Below are 17,497 nucleotides of genomic sequence, written 5' to 3'. Positions count from 1 at the left end.
TCAATGTCCTCAGCTGTGTGCCCAAGGATGATACAAATAAAGGCTCAGTGGACGTTTGATGCTTGAATAAATGCATGTTTAATTTTTATATTGCAATTTTTGTGGGGAGGTATGTGGAGGAGGATTGTTGGATAAAAAGCCTGTAGGAAATAGTAGCAGACTGCAGCAGCATCAGTCATTTGGGGATTTAATTATTTCTTTTTATTTTGCAGAAGGTAGTAAACATCTGGTAGCTCATCTGATTGTTGGTGCTGCCAGTTCAATTTCTGACTCACAATGACCTTTAAGGAGCAGTTTCTTCGTGGAAAACATTTAACTTTTACTTTTATTTCCATTCATTTATTCATTTACTCAGCATATTTACTGAGAATCCACTATATGTTAAAGACTGTACTAGGATAAAGTGAGCACTACTCATAAGTTTTCACCAGGTCTTCTTCAAACTTCACATCCATGTGATCTATTTACACTAAATTATTCTGGAGATTTTCATATCTAAGATATCTGCTCCAAACACAGTCTATATTCATTCTCAATACCATTTGAAATCCCCTGGCATTCCTCTCCGCATAAGAACCATAGTCAGCGGAAGAGAAAGTAGAAGGGGAGGAAGCAGAGTCATAAAAACTGTGCATCAATGAGCACATGAGAAAAGTATCACCTTAATTAGAATCTCAAAGGCATTAATACTTTGACATGAGAGTTGACTGATCTTTTCTTCTGCAATATCTAATCTCCCATTCATGCCATCCACTGTATTTTTCATCTCACACATTGTAGTTTCCACCTCTAGAAGTGAGATTTGAGTCTTTATATTTTCCATGTCTTTATTGAATTTTTTGGATATATTGAAACCTTCATAAAAATTTCTTCAATGTCCTTGCCTTCTCATTTTAACCTCTGTGTTATCTGTGGGTTATTTTAATCTTTTTCTCCTCACCATGGGTTGTCTTTCCCTATTTCCTCATGTCTGATCATCTTTAATTGCATACCGAACATTGTGAATTCTGCCTTGTTGGATATTTTTTATTCCTCTACATATTCTTGAGGTTTATTATAAAATGCAGCCAAGTTATTTGAAAACAGGTTGATCCTTTTAAGTTTGCTGTTAAGATTTGTTAGGTGGAATCATTGCAGCTGTTAGGCTTGGCCTGATTATTCCAGATGCCTAATGAACTGAGATTTTTTGTATCTGGGTGGTGGAAACAGGCAATCTTCCTGGCCCTGAGTGAGCACTGGGTAGCTACTCTCAAACTTTCAGGTGCCCCCACCCCAGTCTTGTGCATTTTTCAGCTGGCATTCTAAGGGTGCCCTCTACAGATCTCAGTGTTTCTTCTCCTAAGTACCCCTCTCTCCTTAGGTACTGAGAGTCTCTCTGGACTCAGCCTATCTCCTCAGCTCAGAAAGACTGCTTGCTCTGCCTGAGTCGCCTTCTCGTGGTGTGGTCAGGAAACCCTCCAGCCAGGGAGCTGGGCGACCATAAGGCTCATCTCATTTGTTTCCCTTCTTTCAGGATTACTGTCCTTCATTACCTCGTGCCCAACGTTATAAAAACCATTGTTCTTTATATTTTTGTGTCTTTGTGTGTGTTTTTACTTATGGTACATGTGTGTGTTGGGATAGGGGATTTCATTTCAGGTAGGAGGGTAAATCCAGACTCTATCTTGGCCAGAAACAAAATTCTTCAATAAAAATGTTAAGTTCAAAATTGCCAAGCTGTCAACAATTATGTGATTAAACTTTTCAGCCTTCTTTCCATTGCTACAAAGAAGTCTAGAAAGAAAGCTAAAAACCAAAAGATTTACCAAACTCTGTAACAAGTTTTCTCATCTTTATAATGAAATAGACACTTGCATAGCTAAATTTAAGATATTTTTACCATTTGCCAGGGGCTTTATATTTCTTATGTACTTTAATTATCATAATAATTATTTAATATAGACAGCATCATCCTTATTTCAGAGGTGTAGAATCTGAGACTCAAGAAAGTTAATTAGCGATTATCCTCATGTTTAAACTATTATCCTTATGTTTAGGCACAAATAAATTTTACATAATAGTAATCCGTTGATATTTTATAAATGATGAATGTCAAAAAGCATAGCTGTATTTTAAAAATACTATGCCAGCTAGGAGATATTCTCAAAGATACAGCTAGAAAAAAAATTTGAGAAAAGTTAATACTTTTGGAAAGTATACATGAAAAAAAAGAAACACTAAACAAAGAAACAAACACCCAGATATGCTTGACATTATTCTCTGTTATAATTCTCATTGGTTTGTAAGATTTAGAAAGGAATACAGTTGAGATCTAAAAATATTTTATTTATTTTTTTGATAAATTTATTTAATTTTCAGATTTGAGTGATTATATAGGCTTAGTAGGTTTTGACATGAGTAAAGCATTAATGTGATGCAGCATTTTGCACATTACTTTTACTTGATAATAAGTAATTTAAGTGATTGTTTTTTATATTAAAACATTTATGGGATACATAGGATACAATATATAAATTACATGAATTTTTAAAAGATAAAGCCGAAAACTCAAAGAAACTGCCCATAGTTGGATGACCTTGAGTTGTCTTCTTTCTCCTCAATTCTTCATTCCTCTCTGCTTGTAGGAAATTTAGACCCAAAACCTTGAGAGAAACTGTGAGGGTATTTTTTAGAGTTTAGTGAAATGTAGTCAGTGAATCCTTACTAAGGTAAAGTTAATAAGCTTAAATGTCTTCCCCTTTGCCACCTTTTTCACAGAAAATTAATAAACACTGGCCAAAGGATTTTCTCTTATGATGTTATTTAAAGCCCTAGCCCTAGTCTTTAAAGGAAGGTTTTTGAAAACAGGTGTGTCCTGCTTTCAGCCACAGTTTGAGGTTCTCTGGGTAAAAGCTTTGTCTTATTTCCTTTTGTATCCCCAGTACTTGGCTGAAAGCTTGACACACAGTAGGTACTTTGTCAATGCTTATGGGATACCTAATGTAAGCTTCTTCTTACACAATGGCACATAAAATGGATTTAGGGAGATTGAACTTCCCTTCTTTATCATTGCTCAGCACCATCCCTCAGGGCAAGTTTCCACTTACAGGGTAAATCGGTGTATTCCTCTCTGCTCTCTATTGGCCTGGGTGTTATACCTAGGTTGGCCCCTCCCACTGCTCTTCAGAGCATTCTGAGTGGAGGGTGAGTGAGAAGGTGCCTGTGACTCTAGCTTGCATCACATGTTCAAGAATAGAAGAATGGATTTAACATCTCTTGTTTACCTTTGTCTCTTCCAGGTGTGGGAAGTCCAGCTGGGAAAGAAGGAAGGACTAGAAACATGATTTAAGAAAATAATTTTCAGAAAGTATCCTGAAGCCACTTATCCATCCCCAAATATTTTTTCTATAGTGGCAGAGTGGTCAATGGGCTTCAAGGACCGGCAGAGGTAAAGAGCTGCAGAAAAGTGAAGTCCCTCAGACAAGTGTGTAGGTGAAAATCATCTTCTAACTATGTTAAAAAGAACATTCATAAGAAATGAATTTGAAAATTATTTTATTAAGAAATGTATTGTGTCAATAACAAAGCAACATACACATTTTAAAAAGTGCTTACAAAATAAATTAAATGTTCCATAAGTTTAAAAATATATATTATTTTAGCTTTAACAAATGCACTTCTTCAAGATCTGCTCACATACACTATTCTTGCCTGTTACATAATTTTTAAAACTTGATTTAAATACTTTTACAATATTAATACGAAATTCTTTCAAATCACTCCATTATATGTACAACTTTGTATGTGTACCCTTTTGCTTTTATTTCCTTCTTCTGTAAATCTTTACTACGAGAACACAAGAAGTATCAGTACATACAAAAGAAATGCCTGCTTTTTAAACAGAGGTTTACATGTTATTCAGTTAAACTTTTTCCTTTTTAAAGAGAAAAAGTTCTCCTTCTACTACACTTTTAGATTCTTCCCTTGAATAAGGCCTATATGGTTCCAGCTGAGAATTACTGTCCCAAAGCCAGTGGCTCAGACATCAATGCTACAGAAGGGTCCCCGACATTTGAGAGGTAGTACCTCCCCCATATTATTAAACAATATTAAACAATAAAAGTTTACAAAAATAAGTTAAGAAATCCTGTAATAATAATAATTTAAAAAAGACACCCTAGTAGTGATCTTTTAAATGTCACAGAATTAATATTCCATCTACCTAATAAGGATGATTTATTTTGTTGTATGAAATATGACTTCAGTGACGTCATATTTGTTTCCGTGAAGCGCGAATGAAACGACCCCACAATCCCATTAAGTTTGAGACTATTTCTGTGCAGTTATTTTTTGGTTTTTCTCTTTTCCTTCGTTTCTTCATTACCTGGGTATTATTTATCTGTAGAATAAGAGAATCAATAATCAAAATTAATTGTCACTATCTTTAACAACTCTTGAGTGGCAGGTTATATCATCTTCTCTATGCAGATCCAGCTCTCCATGTAGCCCTCAAATACCTGCTTACCGTCTGTTTCCATGGGCTTTCTCCAGAGGAATGACCTCCCCCACCCCCATCTTTCCATCCACCTACTCATGCTTCTTTACAAGGCTTCAACTGATTGCTCAGACGTTCCTTTTGAAAATTCTTCTAGTGCTTCACAGTGTTTTCATTTAACTTGGCTCTCACTTAAATTTTTTTTTTTTATTGCATCATGGGTATTCCCCATAGTACTGAGCAGAATGTTTTATATGTAGGAAACATTGAATATTTTTTGAATGAGTAAATAAATGAATAAGTTGATGACTTCATGATCTCCCTGACAAGATCATAAGTTCCTAAAAAACAGGACATATCTGATGCTTCTTATAGATACGATGCAGTAAACCTATTTGGATCCAAAGTGCTCCTGCCTTCTGTCCCTTCCATCACTGAGATGTGCCACAGACACCTGAAGGCTTTTCTGACGAGGAGCCTAAACTTAAATAAAAAAGATTGCAATATATTTTGGTGTTTTCCTCCACCTAAATTACTCTTGGGTAGTGACAGACTGAACCTCCTAGACACACAGTAATTGGGCTAATAAAGTTCACCAGGTTATAAGCAAAAAGGTTACAATCTAAAATTTGCTAAATTGTAATCTAGCATTATTGGTCTTAGGCTTTTCTTTAGGCTTGGAAAAGGGCTTAAATAAATTACTCCAGGCTCTCCCTTTCTTACTGTCCAGAACTTGATCTAGCCTGTTCTCTATGTTCTTCTTATATGGATAAACCTCACTATGGCCATCTGTAGATTTACTAGAATCTCCTTGATAAAAGGCATAGATCCAAACCAGTTTTTCACAAACAGCCAGAACCACCCTATGGCTTCAATCTCCAGTCCCTAAAGAAGTGACAGCCTTGGCTACACAGACATACTCAGTGTGCAGACTGAAACTTCACTGATTAACAGATGGCACTCATATATCTGCACTTGCTTCTCCTTGTCTTTTTAAATTTTATTATCAGGAAGATACATTCTCTGCTTTACTTGTATGTTGGAATAAATACTTATTGAGTAGTTACATGCCAGGCACCATTCCAAGCACTTTTACAAATACTGACTCATTTAATCCTTATGTACACTCTGTGTGGAACTTGGCTAATATGATCCTCATTTTGCAGAAGAAACTGAGCACACAGAGGCTAAGTACTTTGTCCAAGTTTTCACCATTAGAAGTTTTGGGCTAGGATTCAAAGTCAAGCAAGAAAGTTTGTAGACTTTCTGCTCCTAACTCTGAACGACTGTGTCCGTATTTAAAGTTATACATTCATTCAAATGCATGTAACTGCATATGCAAAAGCCACTATGTAAGGCAGCAATACCACCCATACAAGCAATTAAGCAAGCACGAGGTAAAGATTTGATGTATAACATCATTTTAAGAAAGAACATAAAATTATTAAGCGATAAGCCTAAGTAATGCTACTCAAATTGTAGAATGGATAAGAATCTCTTAAGAAGCCCATACACAGGGACTACGGTTGTGAGGGTGTAGATCCCTGGAAATCGGTATTTTGGCTAATAACCTCCCATGCTCAAGACATTCTGATGTAGGAGGCTCAACATTCGCCTAAGGTTTTCTGCAAAAAGAATCAGAACCCCAGAAATACGTGGGTTTCGGTCAAGGTGACAACCTGGGATTAATTAACAATCTGCATACAGCCTCGCTCATTTGCTCTCCAAAAGATAGAACCTGAATAAAACTCACAAGGACTTCTGCACTGTACAAAAACCCCCTGTTTAATTCAAGGTTAGCGTCAACATACTAAAAAGCGAGAGTGCTTTGCGTTGGCTCACCTGCGTTCTCGAGTAGTCTGGGCAGCTGCTTGTGAGCACCCGCTTAGTTTTTTCCGCGAACGTTTCCCTGGCGAGTGACGGGCAGTGGGCGGCGGGATGGAAGGTCAGGTGCTCGATTTTAGTGAGGCAGTTCGGCTGCTCAAGCCGCAACGTTTTCGAGAAAAGAAGATGCCAGGGCGGGGTGGGGGGGAATAAAAAACAGAGAAAAAGAGATGGTTGATAAGAAATGAATGAAAGGTGCAGTAGGAGAGGTAGGAAGGGGGGACGGGGGACACACCAAATGGGATTCGGGTAAGAATGGAAGGTCTCGGGTGAGGAGAGGGATACAGACCCCACAGAAGGGGAAGAAGGGGGGACATCCCGAGAGCAGCTAAGTGCGCAGCGGGAGATAGGACCCTCGGCTACTGCCATTGCCCAGACGCAGGCCCAAAGGGCTGCCAGGAGGCGGCATCACAGGTGGAGACACCCCCCCCCCCCCCGGGTGCGAGGGGTGTGCCCCTGATGGCCCCGATCCCAGTTCCCTATTTGCCTTTCCTCCCACGGAGGTCGGGACCAGGGGAGCCTCTTCCGGAATCCCGCTGGGTTTCGAGAGAGACTTCCTCGCCCTAAATTGGAACGGAAGTAGTGTCCCAAGCTGGGCACCAGCCCAGAGGTTTCGGCAGCACAGAAGTTTCGGCAGCCCAGCCGTCCCTACTCGGTCTCGGCGTCGCTTGGGAGCCCATCTACCACCTGGAGTTCTAGCCGAGGCAGGGCACCCTTCCCCGGAGTGCCTGGCATCTCACTGCCCAGCTACTCACCTGATCGTCACAGCTATAGGTGATGTTGAAGTGGGTACGTTCCGCCTGGAAGAAAGAAAAGAAAAGCACACGACGAGAAGGGTAAAGACGTGGTCACAGGAGAACCCCCTCCCCCCCACTTCCCACTGTGGCTCCCAGGTTTTAAAGATGCTCTGAAAGCAGTTTCCACTTAGGCACTTGTTTCCTATGCATCTGTTCTTGTCATTGACAAGGAAGTGAAACATTTGGAGTCTTCAGATAGTGTCTACTATCTGAAACTGGATATCCTGATCCTGGAGGGAGACTCCCCCTCCCCACCAAAGTAGGCACACCTGCATTCAGGGATGCACAGGTGAGCAATATGCCATTTCGAATGCCCACATCTGTCCTGTAGCCAGCTGTTCATGCATTTCATACGTGCATGATCTACCCAGAAATTAGGATAATTAGGAAAATGATCACTACTGTGTATTAAACAATCTGAAGCACACCTTATACCATAATGGCACCCCGAGGCATCTAGATAGACCTGAAGGGCTATCCTCACTGGTTAGGACTCAGCTCACAAGAATTCTCTTTTACTTCTCTGTTTTTTTCTCAAGCTTTCTCTTTCTCAAGTCTCTCTCTCTCTCTCTCTCTCTCTCTCTCTCTCTCTCTCTCTCCTCTCTCCTGCACTGATGGAGCAACAGTTCAGCCCAGTACAGACACCCTTGACAGATCATGTGTTACCTATCCATATCTGCTCCTCACCAGCACACTTAATGTGTGCTAATTTCTCGGTAGTGATTTTAGAAGCCAATATATTTCAATATCATTTGTAAAAAATTTTGACAAAATGCTGGGCCATGATCCTCTCCCCCCAATTATTTTTCTTTTTTTGAAAGTAAAATTGTGGTGTGTGTGTCTACTCCTCTGATGAAAACATTGTTTTTAAAAATGTTGCTTCACTTACCCCATTCATATATGACTTCAGGTCATAAATAATGACTTTCTTGTAAGCATTGCTAATCTCCTTAAAGTTACAGTCAGTGAAATTGTAGGTTAGCACCAACCCTACCAGTTGCAAAATGAAGATCTTCCTGAAAAAAACTGACAGAACAAATAATAAGGCATCAGGCAATGTATTTGGAAACCCAGTTCCACCCCAGTTTCATACTAAAATCTTCCCACCCACACTGAATTGCTTCTAGATCTGCAAGGCTAGCCTTAGGGACCTGTGCCCAGACATTACTCTTTCTCTCTTATTCCCAGCAGTCCATATTCACCCATGCTGTTGCCTTAAGTTGGAGTCTCCCTGATGCTCCAGAGCTTTCTGACTCCACATATATAACACCTAAACGCCTACGGGCTTTTTTCTCCTAGGCCAATGATTTTCCTTGATGTCATTTGCTTCCTTTATAGAATTCTGAATTGATGACATGAAAGAAAAAATAGTATTAGCCAAATCTATGGAATTTTAGCCTTAGTAAAATCATCAGGAATTTCCCTCTCCTCTTTTGATCTTTGCCCTAAATTCTTGATATGTGCCTGAATATGCTTTAAGAAAGAGATACCCACATCTTTCTCCTACAGGGCCATTTCCAACAAGCTCCTTTCTTGTTGGAAAAAAACAAAAAAATCCAAACAGCAGCCACTGAAAGGGCTATGTATCCCTGCGTGTGCATTTCCTTTGGCCACTTTCAACTAATGCTTTCCTCTGAGGCCACTGAGAAAACTCGCTTTGGAGTGTGAGTACAGCCTGAGGCTTAGACCGAGTTTTCATGTGAAGACATCAAATGTGCAATAGTGACCAGAATTTTAAAGGCAGGAATGATAAGAAGCTCAAATGAATGGGTTAGCGGCAGGAATGATAAGAAGCTCAAATGAATGGGAAAATATCTGATGGGCCTCGTCCTCAAAAACTTACTTTTCAAAAGGACCCTTATCAATTTCAGGAAAGAAACACCACAGGAGCAATGGTTTCCTCTAGTACTTTCTATAGGCATCAAGGACTTTTAAAACCACTAACTCCAGCGTCCAGACACCTTCACAGTCTCACTCTTCAGGCCAAACGTAAGAGCAAGGACGCAGGACTCAAGCAGTGGGATGAGATTGCGCCGCGCAGTGCGCAGCGGTGCGCGCCCTGGAAAGGTGCTGTCCAGCGGTGCGCAGCGATCCCGGAGGCACCCACCCCGCGCTGTCTAGGTAACTTTGCTTGCCTCAGGCCCGCAATGGGGCCTGGGCACCCACACCAGTTTTAAGCAAGAGAAGCAAGGAGATGGAGGTCTCGAATTTGAACAGTCAAATCTCTGTTAATCTACAAAGGAGAGTGTAAATTCAGCGAAGTGAGTCAGGGAGAGGGCCAGAGGATGCCTAGGTATCTCTGGGCTCCGGCAACGCCAACGGAGGGTTGAAGGGACTGAAGGCCGGCATCTGCCAGGCTGCTGGAAGATGAACCCCACTCCGCCAGAACTTGGCCCTGTGCCACCCTGGGCTCTCCCGAAGCCCAGTTCCCCTCTACCTCCTCTCCCTCCCTTCCCCCCTTTCGTGTCGGAGCCTGCAGAGCCCTGGTCCTTGGGAAGTTCCTAGTAGTCATCACCGGAGCCCCGAGGCAGGGCGACCCACGTGAGTCCTAGCAAATGTCACAGGCCACATGGTGCCTGGGAACAAGAGGAGGGGGGTTGCAAGGGAAACGGGAAAAGCACAGGCTCCGTGGTGGGGGCGGGGTTAGGACTCGAGCCAGAAGGGAACTTTTTTTTTCAAGGAAGGCTCTCAACAGTTGTACTGATACAGCTGGACCTAGTTAGCTAGTTAAGGCCTGAGGATAAATGTTGTAGCTCTAACAGGAGTGTGGGAGAGTTGCTGATTCACCGCTGACTTCAAAGAAAAGGTTTTCTGGAACCCTCCAAGTTTAGGGTTTACTCTCATGGAAGCATCCTTTGATAAAAAAGCTCCCCCACCCCATCACCCATTTTTCAGGGTGTCATGGATGATGCCAAAACCTGATTCATCTGTTGTGACGTCAGAGGTGTTCCTGGAGGACAGCTGGACATTGGATATGCAGACAGGAGCTGGAGACACAGATCTCCTCACTGGATTGAGATGTGCTGGTGGGGTCAGGAACAGAAGAAAGTGGCCCTTCCTGGCTGATGTTCTCCTTGCATGCTTCTAGGGTGTAACCAAGCTGCCTCCTTTTCTTTATTTATTCTTTTAAAACATGACATTTACTCCCCAGCGGTGTGGCTCAGTAGTTGAGCATCAACCTATGCACCAAACCTATGCACCAAAAGGTCACTGGTTTGATTCCAGTCAGAGCATATGCCCAGGTTGCAGGCTAGATCCCAAGTAAGGGGCGTTCAGGAGGCAGCCAATCGATGTTGATGCTTCTCTCTCATCTATATTTCTATCTCTCTCTCTCTCTTCCTTCCTCTCTCTCTCTAAAAAAAAAATCAATAAAAAATTTTAGAAAATTAAAACATTATATGTACTATGTCAATCTTTGTAGAGATGGGGCCGACAGAGTATCTCCTCCTCAGGCATCCTGGCAGATGGCTCTTTGCCTATTAAACATGTTGCTAAACATTTGTCCCTAGGGCCCCCAATTTCTTTATCTGTAATTATGCGACCTCTTAAATCACTTCAGTCATATCACTTTTCTGCTAAAAAAACTCTTGGTAGACTTTCAGCTGCCTTGACATTTACAATCATTTCTCCCCACTTTCTTCTATACTGTCTTGCTAGCCTTATCTCCAATATCCTAGGCTTCTGCCAAATAGCATCTGAAGTTAACATGCTGTAAATGTGCCCTACTTTGTTCTTTCAGCCCTCACACCCTCACATTTTAGCTTTCTTCTATCATTCAATGCTCATTTCACTGACCTTTTACTCCTGTATGTGATCTCATTTTCCTTTAAGTCATATTTATTTTAGGCTTCCCTCTTATGACCTCAATTCATTATGTAATATTTCAAAAATATTTTCAACCTTATTTATTTGACTGTGAGTTTTCTTAGAAGCAGAAAATATTTTATATTAAGGCATTTATTAAGTATCAATTAACTTTTTCCAAAAACATTTGCAGTGACTTGCAATAATTTTATTCATGCCAGAAGGTAAAAAAAACAGTCAAGATGAGGCAAAATAAGGGACACAGAATAATGAAGGTGAGGTTTAGTTACAAGGAATGTCATAGGAAAACATTATTAAGAACTAGAGAATTGCTCTGGATGGTGTGAATCAGTTGCTTGAACTTCGTCCCATGCACAGAGAGCTCTCAGGTTTGATTCTTGGTCAGGGCACATGCTAGGGTTTTGGGCTCCATCCCCAGTAGGGGGTGTGCAAGAGGCTGCTGAATGATGTTTTTCTCTCTCTCTCCCTCCCTCTTCCTCTCTCTCTAAATGAATAAAAATCTATTAAAAATAAGAACTGAAGAATTAAGATAAGCTCAAAAGTGAGTTCTGATCTTTCAATCATTGCAAAGAAGAGCATGTGATGGGCTCTACAAGTTAATTAGGAGAGCCAAATTTTCTTAGAACTGTAGTCGTCATCATAGCCACCATACATAAGGCTTAGTCTTATATGTTACCTGTAATAATAGTCCTTGAAAATACTCAATAAGCCCTAGCCAGTTTGGCTCAGCAGTTCGAGCATTGGCCCACAGACCAATGAGTTGCAGGTTCAATTCCCATCAAGGGCATGTACCTCAGTTGCAGTTCATTCCTGGCCTTGGTCGGGGTCATGCGGGAAGCAGCCAGTAAATGTGTCTCTCTCACATTGATATTTTGCTCTCTCTTCCTCTCTCCCTCCCTTCCTTCCTTCCACTCTATCTGAAGATAATAGAAAAAAAATTCTCGGATGAGGATTTAAAAAAAAAACACAAAAAACTACTCAATAAGTTGCAGTATACAAACTTTCTTTTAAGACCATTGTCAGGTAACAAATAATTTCTTTTTATAAGAATCTATAAAGATTTATTTTTCTAGCTTTTTGCTGTTACCTTTTTGTAATCCACTTATACCTTGCCTGGGGCAACCATTCAAGTAAGGGCATCTCTGAAATTTCTTGATGGGCTGAACAGTTTCCCATTTTTTCTCTCTTTCATTTGCTCAAGTGCTAAAGGTGTGAATAGTATCTGCGTGTGGAGTTTGGGAAATCTTAGGTTAGTTCAAGAATGGAAGTGAGATCATTTGTATCACTCTGTGATTACTCAGAGGCTTATGCAATACTCTCTCTCACCCATTAGATGCACCAGAAAATGACCCACAATACAGCTCTCTTTTCTCCTACACTAACTAAAAAGATGTCATCCATTTATTTCCTTGATATATTTTTTAAAGTAATGGTTCCCTTTGTTTTTCATTTCCTTTTTTCCCCTCTCTCTTTAAAAAATGTACTTCCTTCCTCTTCTTCTTTTAACTGTCATGAATATTTAAAGTAGCTTAGTCCTCATGCAAAATTCAGTTTGTGTTTGAAAAAGTAGATCCAATTTATTAAACGTATTAAGCCATCGAGTCATTGGACTTAATAGTGGAAGGGATGTCAGATAGGTTGATAAAATGGGAAATCTCCTTGATGAAATGGAAGAGAGTAAGAAAAGTGGATGACACCAATGGTCTCTTGGTAATACTTTAGAGAGTGTAACAATAGGTTTTCCCCAGCAGACGAGTGGTGTTTTGGGGGGCCTGGAAGTACTGCAGCACATATCTATTTGACCCATTAATTTTGCATTGTACATTTGTGCTCACACAGTCTTTCTGTTGGTCTGAACCATTTATTGGTTTCCCTAAACTCTATACTTTCTCTAAGATTCTTTGGAGAGATTTGTAGACCAGAAAGTGAAGTGTGAGAGTTTCCATTGACAAATGTGAAGAACATACCTTATATTTTATTTCATTTTCAGACTGGTGATACTTGCGTGATCAGCCTATGGATTAGGGAGTGAATGAGGCTAAATATATGCATGAAAACCTAGTGCTTTCAGTTATTCCTCTGTAAAGAAACAATTTTACCCTCAACTAGTTGGAGATAAAAGATCTTGCTTGCTTTACTGTTTTTCTGTGCTCTAATAGGAAATGAACCAGGAGAAGACTATTCAAGAACAAGGTAGGTGTTGAGCTTCCTTAGAATGCTTCAAAAGTGTTGTAGAAGTGGTCAGAGTTGACAGAGGGTTCCAATTTTAGACACCTTTGCAAGGATATTTACTATGCTGGATATCTTTTATTTTCCCCTTCAGATATACTCTCCACCATTTCCTATCCTGCTTCGTATTCTAGGAAAGCTGGCCCATAAAGACTGCATCAGAGCCTCCTTAGACCTCCAGCTTCTGGCTGGGTTCAGTCAATAGGAGATATTGGCAAGAGCCCAGAAGGTAGGAGAACAGTGAATTTGGGATTTTAATTCACCTACTCCTTTTGTGTCAGCTCCTCATAGATTTTATGCTTTTATTTCCCGAGAGCCCCAATCCCTGTTAGTTGACCTCTAGATCTTGCTAAATTCTAGGTTTGGGAACCCATTTCCTCTCTCTGTCCTAAGTTCTAAGGGTGATAAAAGCTCCTTCTTCTTGCTAGCCTGGGGCTACTGCTCTATTATAAATGTTACAACTTGGCTGGATCAGACCCAGTTTGTCCCCATTGTCCTTACGTAATCTATTAATAGAGCTTCCTTCCCCCTCAAAAGTGGCACCATTTAAAAAATAAATTATATGATTATTGTTGATTTCCCTACTTATTTATATTTTTTGTAAATAATTTCTTTGTTATCTATCCTACACATATCCAATTTTAGGGTACAATTTGTGTCCTGTGGGCCCCTGACGGATAAAGATACCTACAGTTGTCACCAGGATGTCATCACCTGAAGCCCTCAGCCCTCAACATTCCTTCCCTTTTCCTTGGGGCATCAGACTAGTTCTATATTTGGAAGAAACAGTGACTCTTGATACATAATCAAATTCTAATTTTTAGATAAAGTTTCCTGCTCTTTTCTTAACTGTGAAAGATGTTATAAGAAATTTTGCAGTTTTACTTTTCTTGTCAAATGACATCCCTTGCTAGTGATATTGTTAGATAAGATTTTCAGGAAAGCCATACACCTACTTGACTCTCTTGTACAACTTGCTTCATAACTGAACCCTCATGGTTTATATATAAAAGCATCATAAGAGCCCTGGCTGGTTTGGCTCAGGGGTTTGAGTGTCATCAGCCTGTGGTCCAGAAAGACCTGGATTCAGTTCCTGCTAAGGGCACATACCTGGTTGCAGTTTGTCCCTAGCCCTGGTTGGGTTCTGTGGGAGGCAGCCACTCGATGTGTCCCTTTTACGTCGATGTTTTTCTCTCTCTCTTCCTCTACCTCTCTCCCACTCTATCTGAACAAAAAATGGAAACATGTCCTCAGGTGAGAATAATAAAAAAAAAAGTGTTAAAAGCATCATAAGAAAAGTGACCATTATGTGAGTCAGGTGGCAGCCACTAGCTTATTTCCTACCTGATATGTTTGAGGTCCTCCAAGTGTCTCCCCTGTGGTGAATCCCACTATTTTCAGAAATGATATCTGAGTTAAGCAATCATCCCAAATATTTCTTCTCTCAAATGTAATAAACCCCTCACAACCATTTTATAATTGTATTTCATTAAGGTCTAATTTATTTCCATAGAGCCTGGGCTGCCCAAGAATTCCAGACTCATGGTGGGAGTGGAGGGAGGAAAAAAAACAGAAAAAAGGAGGAGACTATGGAAAGTTGAGGAAGATAAATAGACAACAAAGACATAAGTGTCTAAGAAGTTTGACCTGGGGCCTATCCTCAGGTGGGACTATCACTTAGAAAAGATGTTGAGAATTTAGAGCAGGTGGTCAGCAAAGTATATCCAAGAGGCCAAGTCCTGTCCACTGTTTTTTAAAATAAAGCTTATTGGACCACAGCTATACCATTTGTTTTCAGCATTGTCTCTGGTTCTTTTTGCACTGCAAAGACAGAGCTGAAGACTTGAGCTGAAGACCATATGGCCTGAAAATCCTAAAATGTTTGGTATCCTGGCCTTTTATAGAAAAAGTTTACAGACCTTTGGTTTAGAGACCCATGCCACTTAGCCTTATAATGGATTTGGTTGTTGACATGCTATACCTGTACAATTCTTTTATCAAAAAGATTATCAACAGCCCTCAAGGTCCTATGTCTCCAAACCAGTAATCTCTCCTAAACAGTCTTTCAGTCAAGGGAATTTTTCTCCCTTCTCTTCTTACATCCACCATTGTTCAACAAAATTGTAGTATAAACTCATAATTCACATTAAGTACCTAGAAATATTGATTAATTACACTTCCAAATTCCCAAGTCTTTCTCATGTATGCCTAACAGTTTTAAAGATTCAAATCTCTTTTAGAAAATAGTTGTTGCAAAATGCACTTGAACAGATAAAATCTAAAGACAAAGATATTCAATAAATATTTTATTATTTGTTATTTGACAAGTCCAGAAAAGTACCTCAATAACTCTATAGTATCTCAGAGATTATAGTCTACTCTCACCTTTTTGAAAGAAGAGATTTATAGAATTGTAGTATGGATGTTATTCCCATTAGAAGAATTGCTCATTTATAATTTAATTCAATAAAGAATACTTGCTTTCCCTCTAAATTCCTAAACTTCTCTGATACAGTGAGTTGAATTACCTTCCCCACTCTTATTTTTATAAAGTCAGAGTTTTTTATTGGTGACAATTTTTTAAGGTATTTCTTCTAGAGGACAATGCTTTTTAAATAATCTTGATAACTTCAGACCTATGCATTTTTTTTTTTTAGGGGAGAGAGGGAAAAAGAAAGAGAGAGAGGGAGAAACATTGATTTGTTGTTCCACTTATCTATGCATTCATTGTTTGATTCTTGTATTTGCCCTAACTGGGAATCAAATCCACAACCTTGGCGTATTGGGACTACGCTCTAACAAACTGAGCTACCTGGCCAGGGCTGAAGACCTATATATTTAAATTCATATTATGATGCTTGTATCTGCATTCTGTTTAGGACCTGGCACATTGTCTCATTATATTCTAATATAATTCATATATGTTTAATACTTATCAAGCAACAATTAGCTGCACAGAGGTAAATCTAAAGACTCAGATAATGTTCTATGGTGTTTCTGATTTAGAAATGATTTTTAAAAAAGGAAAGTTAATAATTAAAATTACTATTTAATTATTAATTATAATTATTAATTTTAAAATATTAAAATTAGTCAATTAGTAGTCAGTGTGAGAATCTGGAGATGAAGGCAGGTGGTCTGACTTTGACCCAGAGTAATTTGTTCACACATTCAGTTTTCTTTTTATGCCTCACTGGGATAATTTCAAAAGAAGTCAATAGACACAAAAGCTCTTGAGTATATGGGGAGAGGCCCCGTCGTACATTTTATGAGTTAATTTGCAAGGCACCAAGCATACAGGTCTCCTTTCATCTTCAGATAAACTGCCCACCACTAGGTGTCTCAGTGGGAATGCACAGCATCACATGCACCTGAGAAAGTGTTCCAGGCCAATTCTGTGATGAGCAGCCTCAGGCATTTTTATCTCCTTTTGCAAAAGCCTTCATGAGTCATTATTTTTTAGTTACGGAGTTAGGCTAAGTGTCTGTCTTCCTCTGCTCAAGTTGCTATAAACATAGTACCATAAAACTGGGAAGCTTAAAAATAAACATGTATTTGTCATAGTTCTGAAGTCTGGGGAGTGAGCAGTCAGGGTGCAGGCTGATTTCATTTCTGGTAAGAGCGCTCTTCCTGGCTTGCAGACGACTGTATCCTCACATGGAGGGAAGAGATGTCATCTGGTGCTGTTCTTAGGACACTAAATAGGGTTGGGACACAAATCCTATTACGTGAGCAACACACTCATGACCTCATTACCACCTTAGAGCTCTGTCTCCAAATACCATCACACTGGGGATGAGAGCGTCAATATTCAAATATTACGGGGACACAAACATTCAGTTCATAGCATGCATATCTATCTGATAAATTGCAGAAAAGTAGCATTTCCTTAAATACAAACTATTTTACCATCTTTTCTGTCCCCTCTTTTTTTGCTGCCTTCTTTTTTATTTATTTATTCTAATTAATTAATTTTTGTTACAGATGTTTCTCCTCCACCCCCAGTGATTCCCCCTCCCCCTCCCTCTCTGCCCTGTCCCCAGCTTTGTTGTCCATCTCCATTGTTCATGCATACATGCATATACGTTCTGTGGTTTATCTCTCCCCCACCACCTCCTCTTCTGGAGATTGTCAGTCTGTACCCCACTTCCACTTCTCTGGGACTATCCCATTCCTCAGACTGTTATGTTCATTATATTCCATAAATAAGTGAGATCATATGATACTTGTATTTCTCTGTTTGGCTTGTTTCGCTTAGGATAATAGTTTTCAGGTCCCTCCATGTCCT

General features: G+C 39.8%; 1 protein-coding gene across 1 annotated transcript; it reads right to left on the bottom strand.

The window, feature by feature from the left end:
* Nucleotides 1-4,249: 4,249 nt before the first annotated feature.
* Nucleotides 4,250-8,212, bottom strand: LOC118642055 (thymic stromal lymphopoietin; the record flags this gene model as incomplete). The annotated part of the gene is made up of 4 exons (XM_036279699.1): nt 4,250-4,378; nt 6,317-6,451; nt 7,114-7,158; nt 8,045-8,212. Coding segments are annotated over 4 exons (477 nt in total), but the record flags the coding sequence as incomplete, so codon positions are not given.
* Between the last annotated feature and the right edge of the window lie 9,285 nt (nt 8,213-17,497).

Source organism: Molossus molossus, unplaced genomic scaffold (assembly GCF_014108415.1).
Source record: "Molossus molossus isolate mMolMol1 unplaced genomic scaffold, mMolMol1.p scaffold_m16_p_3, whole genome shotgun sequence".
Taxonomy (NCBI): domain Eukaryota; kingdom Metazoa; phylum Chordata; class Mammalia; order Chiroptera; family Molossidae; genus Molossus; species Molossus molossus.
Note: the sequence above shows the minus strand (reverse complement) of the source record. Positions and strands in the feature narration are given on the sequence as shown.